This window comes from Gracilinanus agilis, chromosome 5, assembly GCF_016433145.1.
Source record: "Gracilinanus agilis isolate LMUSP501 chromosome 5, AgileGrace, whole genome shotgun sequence".
Lineage (NCBI taxonomy): Eukaryota > Metazoa > Chordata > Mammalia > Didelphimorphia > Didelphidae > Gracilinanus > Gracilinanus agilis.
The window spans coordinates 307,174,535-307,184,169 of NC_058134.1; the positions used below are offsets into that span (position 1 = coordinate 307,174,535).

General features: G+C 47.2%; 1 protein-coding gene across 1 annotated transcript in view; it reads left to right on the forward strand.

Annotated features, from left to right (window-relative positions):
* Positions 1 to 9,020, forward strand: part of SHISAL1 (shisa like 1) — a 49,450-nt gene extending 40,430 nt beyond the window's left edge. The window contains exon 4 of the mRNA XM_044678516.1: positions 8,627 to 9,020. Within this exon, the coding sequence (XP_044534451.1) occupies position 8,627 (1 nt within the window). The 3' untranslated portion in view covers positions 8,628 to 9,020. The remainder of the gene's footprint in view (positions 1 to 8,626) is intronic.
* The last annotated feature ends 615 nt before the right edge of the window (positions 9,021 to 9,635 follow it).

A 9,635-nucleotide genomic window follows, 5' to 3' on the forward strand; every position in this document is an offset into this window, starting at 1 on the left:
AGGAAGGAAGGAAAGAAAGAAGGCAAAAAGGAAGGAAGGAAGATAGAGGGAGGGAGAGAAGGAAAGGACAGGGAGACAGAGGGGACATTTGAGTTGAGCTTGAAGGAAGTTATGGATACCAAGAGGTCAAGGAGAGAGGAGGGGAGCAGAAGTGGGGGAAGGGCTGCCCCATTTAAGAGACCTGTTTGGCTTAGCATGTCAGAAGGGGGGATTCATGTAAAATAAATCTGGAAAGATAGACTAAAGCCAGATTGTAAACTACTTTAAATTCTGGCTTAGGGTTTTATCTTCACAAGACAGTGTGGCTTAGTGGGGAGAGCTCTGAACTTGGAGTCAGAGGACTTTGGGTCCAATCCAAAGTAGTTAAATCTGAGGCAGTTGGAAGAGGGAGGACACAAGCAGTTGGAGGGGAGCAACCTCTGAGAACGACTGAGGCAGCAAACCTGGGGAACCAGAAGGACGGTGCCAACCCTCGACAGAAATAGCCAAGTTAGGAAGAGGAGCCAGGTTAGTGCGGGAGATGACAGGTTGTGTTGAGTTTGGCATAATAATAATCATTCACATTTATAGAATGCTTTAAGGTTTGAAAAGCGCTTTACATAAATTAACTCATCTCATCCGCACAACAGCCTGCAGAGGTAGGTGCTATTTTTATCCTCATTTAACAGAGGAAGAAACTGAGGCTTCAAAGTTTAGTGACATGTTTGGTTTGTGTCTAAGGCAAAACTGGGCGCTAGAGCTTCCTGGCCAGCTACTTTCCTAGGAACTTTGAGGACAGAAAGCAGGTTGGGACCAGTCAAGGTGGACTTGGAAGAGACGGTCTGTCCCAGAGGAATGAAAGATTTGCCTTACAGGAGTGAGGACCCAGGTCAAGCTTAGGTAACAAATCTGGCTCTGGCACGGAGTTGGATGAATGTCCCACGTGGAGAGGAATGGCTGCCGCTTTGGATAAACGATAACTGGTTTCCAGAGGGCTCTTGAGAACTGAGCATCTTAGACCAAATTTGATGGAAGGAAATTTCACAGGGAATTCAAAGGACATTTCAAGTACCTGCTGGTCATGTGACCCCCACAAGTGTCTGGGATTGTCAGTGTTCTCAGGCAGTTCTCCAAGACTCTAGATCAGATATTGATGAGCTCATTGGTAAAGGGAGCTTTTCCTCCCTGATCGCTCCCTATATGGAAGAAAAATCACAGGTTCAGGCCAAAATAAAATAAAGATAATTGTCAAGTGTCACGCTCCGATCCAAAAACCCATGTTCCCAAATAGAAGCAGCGGGATTTGGCAGCCAAGAAGCCGAATGCTCTCTGGGCAGCATTGAGGAAGGCACCGTGCCCAGGACCCGGGAGGGGATGGCCCCTCCACACCCTGCCCTCCCTGCAGTACAGCATTCCACTCCAGCCTGCCGTAGCAGCAAGGGCATTGACAAACTCGAAAGGAGGGAAAGATCCAAGGAGCATGAGATGATCCAAGGAAGGAGCTAGAGAAGGCTCGGGGAGGGCTTGTGACCTCAGAGGGCAGAATCAGGGTACCAGGGGAAGCTACAGAGATTTTAGCTTGACTTAAGGAGGAAATCCTGGTAACAATCAAGGCATGGGCCGCCTTGGGAGGTTCGGGGTTCTCCTGGATGCCAGTTTGGTTGAATATGATGCAAATGTATAGGTCAGACAAATCCCTTTATGGTGTTCCTTTTGACTCTGCCAGTCCATGAAGGAAGTTGGAAAAGAGTGTAGAATGGGACAGCCTTTGGCAATACCCCTTCAGCCTGTGTCATGGGTTTCTCATTCATTCATTCATTTATTCAACCAACATTTTTCTGTTCAACTGCTAAGCCCCAAGTATTTTTTTTGATTAAGAAAAATTTTTCCATGGTTACATGATTCATGTTCTTTCCCTCCCCCTTCCCATAGCCAACACAAAATTCCACTGGGTTTTACTTGTGTTATTGATCAAGACCTATTTCCATATTATTGATATTTGCATTAGGGTGATCATTTAGAGTCTACATCCCCAATCCTATCCCCATCGACCCATGTGATCAAGCAGTTGTTTTTCTTCTGTTTCTGCGCCCACAGTTCTTTCTCTGAATGTGAGTAGCATCTTTCTCATAAGGCCCTCAGAATTGTCCTGGATCCTTGCATTGTTGTTCATAGAGAAGTCCATGACATTCGATTGTACCACAATGTATCAGCCTCTGTGTACAATGTTCTCCTGGCTCTGCTCCTTTCACTCTGCATCAGTTCCTGGAGTTCTTTCCAGTTTACATGGAATTCCTCCAGTTCATTATTCCTTTCAGCACAATAGTATTCCATCACCAGCATATACCACAATTTGTTTAGCCATTCTCCAAATGAAGGCTAAACCTCAAGTATTGATGATATCAAGGAAAACAGAATTTTAAGTTTTTCATCAACTACCTATGTGACATAGGCCAAGTCACTGTCCCCTCTTGGAGCCTCAGTTTACTTTTTCTATAAAATAGGCTGTGAATGACTGTGTTTCCACCCAGCACAAATCCCAGTGCCTTCCACACATTAGGTACTTAACTCGTGTTTGTTCATTGCAAGGGGAGGAACATCTGTAGCCCCCATGGCCTGACAGCCTCCAGGAGTTCCACTCCAGGCTCCTCCATTCCAGGATCCCTAATCTTTTTTTAATTGATATTTAATTAATTAATTAATTAATTAATTTGGAATATTGACCCATGGTTACATGATTCATGTTCTTTCCCTCCCCTTCCCCCACTCCCTCCCATAGCCGATGCACTATTCCACTGGGTTTTACATGTGTCATTGATCAAAACCTATTTCCATATTATTGATAGTTGTACTAGGGTGATTGTTTAGAGTCCACATCCCCAATCATATCCCCATCAATCCATGTGTTCAAGCAGTTGTTTTTCTTCTGTGTTTCTATTCCCACAATTCTTCCTCTGAATGTGGATGGTGTTCTTTCTCATAAGTCCCTCAGAATTGTTCTAGATCATTGCATCGCTGCTAGTAGAAAAGTCCATTACATTCATCCTTGTTCTGCTCCTTTCACTCTGCATCAATTCCTGGAGGTCATTCCAGTTCACATGGAATTCCTCCAGTTCATTATTCCTTTGAGCACAAGAGTATTCCATCACCAACATATACCACAATTTGTTTAGCCATTCCCCAATTGAAGGACATTCCCTCATTTTCCAATTTTTTGCCACCACAAAGAGTGCAGCTATAAGTGTTTTGGTATAAGATTTTTTTCCTATGATCTTTTTGGGGTATAAACCCAGCAGTGGTATGACTGGGTCAAAGGGCAGACAGTCTTTTAAAACCCTTTGGGCATAGTTCCAAATTGCCATCCAGAATGGTTGGATCAATTCACAACTCCACCAACAATGCATTAATATCCCAATTTTGCTACACATCCCCTCCAACATTTATTACTTTCCTTTGCTGTCATGTTGGCTAATCTGCTAGGTGTGAGGTGGTACCTCAGAGTTGTTTTGGATTGCATTTCTCTGATTATAAGAGATTTAGAACACTTTTTCATGTACTTATTGATAGTTTTGATTTCTTTATCTGAAAATGCCTATTCATGTCCCTTGCCCATTTATCAATTGGAGAATGGTTTGATTTTTTGTACAATTGTTTTAGCTCCTTATATATTTAAGTCATTAGACCTTTGTCAGAGTTTTTTGTTATAACTATTTTTCCCAATTTGTTGCTTCCCTTCTAATTTTGGTTGCATTGGTTTTGTTTGTACAAAACCTTTTTGATTTGATGTAGTCAACATTATTTATTTTACATTTTGTAATTTTCTCTAACTCTTGCTTGGTTTTAAAATCTTTCCTTTCGGGGCAGCTGGGTAGCTCAGTGGAGTGAGAGTCAGGCCTAGAGACAGGAGGTCCTGGGTTCAAATCTGGCCTCAGCCACTTCCCAGCTGTGTGACCCTGGGCAAGTCACTTGACTCCCATTGCCCACCCTTACCAATCTTCCACCTATGAGACAATACACCGAAGTACAAGGGTTAAAAAAAAAAATCTTTCCTTTCCCAGAGATCTGACAAGTATACTATTCTGTGTTCATCTAATTTTACTTATAGTTTTCTTCTTTATATTCAAGTCATTCATCCATTCTGAATTTGTCTTGGTGTAGGGTGTGAGATGTTGATTTAAACCTAATCTCTCCCATATTGTTTTCCAACTTTCCCAGCAGTTTTTGTCAAATAGTGGATTTTTGTCCCCAAAGCTGGGCTCTTTGGGTTTATAACAGACTGTCTTGCTGACATCACTTACCCCAAGTCTGTTCTACTGCCAGGATCTCTCATCTTAAAGTGTTCATTATTCAGTAGGGTATATGCGTATGTGTTGATCCTGGTACAATGGGAAATGTCCAACTAATTTGAAGTTAGAGAATCCACGTGCAAATCTCAGCTTTGCTCCTTACAACTCAGTCACCTTGGGCAAGTCACTTGTCCTTTGGAACTTAGTTTCCCCATCCCTAAATCAAGGGGCCTAAACTCAGTGGCCTCCAGGGTGCCTGCATGTTCTTCAACAAACAGGCTTAGGGAGCTGCCTGGGCTCCCCAAAAGTGGAGGTTACAGAGCCAGGATTAGAACGCAGGTCTTCCTCTGCCCTCCATCCACTAGGCCACAGTGACACTCAGCCTAAAAGAGAGGGAGAAAAATATAGGGTAGCTATCCATCTGATCCTAACCCCTTGGTTTTGCAGAGGAAGCGGCCCCGGCCTGGGGAGCCCCGTGCTCAGGCCCACCCAGTAAGGGAGCAGCAGAGCCCACTTTCCAATGCGCTTCTCCTCCCTCTGGGCTCTGGACCTATTCTCATTCCAGGGAGCAGCGCCTGGGTTCACCAGGCTGGAACAACTTCTCAGGGAAGCAGAAGGGGAGGGGGAGGAAGGGAGTAAATATTTGCAAATATTCCTTTAGCAATAGCTGTATCAATTTCATGCTTGGCTGATAATCCGACACGATTATTCCTCTCGAGTTCACCCAGTGATGGGGGATGGCCCTGGTTCCTGGAACGGAGGGGCCGGAGTGGAGCCCCTGGAGGCTGTGAGGCCACTCACAGGGGCTACCAACGTTCCTCTCCTGGCAATGAACAAACATGTGTTAAGCACCTACTGTGCACAAGGCACTGGGATTTGTGCTGGGTGCAAACACCATCATTCACAGGAATCCTAGTGTTCCCGCTGGGAGAACAGAGACATTAGGACAGGAGGGGCTTAGGACAGGGGGTGCTGGGGCTGGGAAGGGCCTTGGAACATGACCTGGTAGTGCCCGGGGCCTCAGAGCTCCCCCAAAGCATCCCTGCAGAGAGGAGCAAACTTGACCTGGTCCTGAGATCACCCAATTTTGAGTCGTTGGACCCTGGACGAGCCTCTGGGCCTGAGTTTCCTCATCTGTAAGGTCTGGCTCTAACTGTCCTGTGCTTGGATCCTACAACTGATTCTTTGGAGTATCCAGAGCAGGGACTTGCCTAGACGACTCTGGCAAGCCATCTGGCGAAGGCTATTCTGGGAATCATGCTTTGAAATGCACCAAATAATATCCGTAGGATTACAAGGCAAATCGATTTTATAGAAAGTCATTAACTACCTACATGTACACACGCATGTACATAGGATGTATGTGTACACATGTACAGTGGAAATCAAGATTTCCGTCTTTCCCATCCAAATTCCCGGATCCCCTGAATCCATCCATGAACCTCTTCAGGGTCTATCGGCCCCAAATTAAGAACTTCTGGTCTGGAGCAAAGATATCATCAATAAAGGGGTGGGGCACACAATTTGGGGATGCTTTCTTTAACCCCTCCCTTCCATCTTGGAATCAATACTGTGTATCAATTCCAAGACAAAAGAGCGTAAGGGCTGCAGGCAATGGGGGTTAAGTGACTTGCCCAGGGTCACATAGGTAGGAAGTGTCTGAGGCTATATTCGAACCCAAGACCTCTCCTCTCCAGGCCTGGCTCCCTATCCACTGAGCCACCTGGCTTCCCCCTTTGGATATGCTTTTAAGAGTCCCTAAAGATTCTAAATATCAGAGCACGTGTTTTTTTTTAGAAAACCCTCTTCTTGGATGCCAGGCGAAGGACTCCAGCTCCCAGTAGGAGTGCCCATGGCCTTTGAGGATCGGGTGAACATACTGAGCATGGAGGAAAGACAGCAGAGTCATTAAGTGAAGCTTTGGCATAGAGGATTAGATTTGTTCTGCTTGGCCCCAGGACCTTGGGGTGGCTGGATGGGGAGACAAAGGAGCAAGCAAGGGCTTGATAGAAGGAAAGGCTCGGTAAGCAGCTGGGGCTCTCCACCACCAGAATGTGTGGTGCCCTCAAAAGGCTTTCCCCTCACTAGAGGAGAAGCCAGTTTAATCCAAGAGGTCCCTGAAGACCTTTTCTTGCCTCCACCACTGCTCTTCCCCCCTTGCTTCACAAAGGACGACCATGCCAGGTTGGGTACCAAGGAAAATGGGAGCCCCCCCAGGATCCCCCCAACAAGAATGTTTCTCCTCTCACTTTGATGGCTGCATTAAGGTATGCACAACCTTGAGGCATTTCTGGCAAAGGGAGAGGATGCTCCCCGGTTGCCTCAGTATCTAATGACAACTTGAAGTGATTTGCCCTGCCAACCAGAGAAAGGTCCTCTGTCAGCCCTCAGCCTGCCACCTCACTGAAAGGCTTCAGAGACTGGACGGCTGCTCAGCCAGGGCATTCCAGAGGCAGTGCTCCCTCAGGACCAGGTGGCAAGAGATGGCCTTGGAGAATCCTCCCCACTCTGGCCTTCTGGGATTCCTGTCTTTGCCTCCCTCCCTCTCTGTAGTACTACCAGAGAGGACCGCAGAGTGCAGACCCCTGTACATGCTTCCTAAGTTTTCTGAATGCATTGAATCGAACAGAAGGACCTTTGTCCTCTTCCCCCTAGAAGCAGAGCTCAGAGACTCCGGAGTCAGAAGGGTCCTTTCGTGCAATCTTCTTCAAGGCCACTTGTTTCCAGATGGAGAAAGAGAGTGTCAGAGAGATGAAGAGGTTTTCTCAAGGGCACACAACCAGTGAGAGCAGCATTCACATCAGCGTTCTTTCCACCACGCCGTAATTCTGCCTCGGTAGCCCACGTGGCCCTCATCGACTCTCTCCAGAATTAAATTACTTTGCTGGGAGCACCTCCTGGTCTTACCTGTCAGGGGGAACAAAAATAATAGATAAGGCACAGTTTAATCGCCCCATCCAGCAGCAGCAGCTGCTGCTGCAAATAAATGGGCAAGTGAGGCAGCGAGACTCATCACGCATGAGGCGCCCGTCATGGCCGGGTGCCCTGATGTTGCTGAAGTTTGCTTTTCAGCTCGGCAAAGGGCCTGGATTCAACTGAGTTCAATTCAGCAGCTCTGGACTGAGTGGCGCCCAAGTATCGAGCTTAGAACAGAGCTGGTTGGGGCGGAGATACAAAGATGAATAAAACCGAGTGCCTACCCTCGGAGGGATTGCAGACACGACACAGGAACGAGGGAGCAGAGAATTGCCCCATTTGAGGCAAAGGAAGGGTCTTCTCCATCTTGGGGTGGGGATGGGGTCAGGGAGGGCTTCCCGAAGGAGGGGGCATTTCCTCCATCTGGCCGGCATCTTAAATCAGCCTGAAGTTGTCAGGCTTGGAAGGAAAGATCAAAGTCTCACAACAGAAGTTCTGTCTGTTTCCTGGGGTTCCATTTCACTGTTAAATCATCACGTTTACTGGCAAAGGGATCTATCTGGGGCGTGGCTAGCATTTCCTGATAATCAATTTTGGAACCGAATCAGTCACAACTCCCCAGTCCAGATGTCTTAGAACTGGAACAGCAGGGCTGGGAGGGAACTTCAAATAGGGGGTGTCAGAGCTGGAAGGGACTCACTGCCTGAGATGAGAGGTCCAGGTCTGTGATCCTAGGCTTTGCCCACCCAAAATCAAAATTCAGACATGGAAGGACCCTCATGTTAGCCCTTCCCCACCCCCCATTTTCCATTTTAAGGAAACTAAACCCTAGAGAAGTTGTGTCGCTTGCCATGGGTCACATAGGAAAGAGCTGAGATTCAAACCCAAGACCCAGGATGCCGAATCCACTACATCTTGCAGCCTCCTCCCCTGCCCCCATCGATATTTGCTTCTTCAGGCCCAGGAGGAGAAGATATGGGAAAGTCACATGGCAGGAATTTTCATCCTCACTCTGATTATAAGAGGATTATCTGTTCGGGTCATTAATAACCGGGGCCTCCGAAGAAACCTTTATTTAATTTTCTCAGAGAACTCAATGGCTGTTCAGCCCAATTTCAGCCTTCCCTCCCTCTCCCTTCACCCCAGAATGCTCTGTCCTCTCCTCCGCCCCTTCTCTACTCTTCTCCGTCCTTCCAGGCCCAGCTCAAGCAGGGGAGGACAGAGAGAGGATTGAAAGCCTGCAAAGCCTTGGTGGAAGAAGCCTGACTTGGGTTGGACAGGGATTGTCTCGGGTCCTGTAATGGACTCGATCATTATATTAATCAGGCTATTCTTGGCACTGGAGGGGGCTCAAGACAAAAATAAAACCTCCGCTGCCCTCAGGGGGCTTACATTCTTTCCAAGATGGCAGCATCCTTTTCACATCTTTTTGTTTGTTTCCTCAGAAAAACTTCCTGCCGTGCCTCAGGATGGGAGAGGGGAAGATTACAAAAACACAGGCAGCTTCCAGAAGGAAAGACATCCAAGGGGACAGAAGGACCAGCCAAGAGGGTGCTGCCCAGTGGCCTGGTGCCTGCCCCGTGCCACCTTTCCGCTGACTTAGGAAATTCCACTCTACGGAGAAGAAGGGTTCCCGGGACAGCAGTCTATAAGCAATATTCCCATTGTAGACTGGGGTCCCTAGAAAGCTGATGTCCTATTTACCAAGAGAGTGTGGGCAGGAGCCAGTCTTGAGCTGCTCTGGCCAAACCGAAGGGAAGAAAGGTTGCGAGTGGCTAACGTCACCTTCCTCTGCCTTCCCATCTCCAGTAGTCGCCAAATCAAGCTTAATCTCAATGTCAGAAATATTGAATGTGAGTTGTTTGTTTTCCTTTTAAAACCCCCAATTCCCCAGGGAATGGCTCCCTGAACATGGGCAGGGGTAGCCACCGGGTGATCAGTCAGGGTGTCTGGCCATCTCGCCATGGATGGGGAAGAGAGGGGGCCGCAACGATGGCACCAGAGCCAGGAGCCAGGCCCATTGTCTCAAGTCCTGGGGAGCTTGAATTTGAAAAGGCAAATGAGGATGAATTCCTTTGGTATCGACTCCCCATCCAGAAAATAGCCAGTGGAGGTCTGTGGTCATCTCTGCAAATGCCCAGCTCAATCTTTAATCATTAGGGCTTACTGGTGACCAAGTCCTAGAATGATTCCTAATTCTTTGGCTTCCTGGATTGCCACAACATAGAATGTTTACACGAGAGGGTACCTTATAAATAACCTAGTCTGACTCTTCCTGTGTTGTATAGAAGGGGAAACTGAGGCTGAGAGGGGGAACACAAAGATTTCAGGGTCACAGAAGCAAGTCAGAAATCCATGATCCTAGCTCACATTTCTACAAAATTTCAATGTTTGTAAAATGCTTTCAACAGGTGGGGTTATGTGAGGTGGGTTAAGCACATGGATCATTATTCC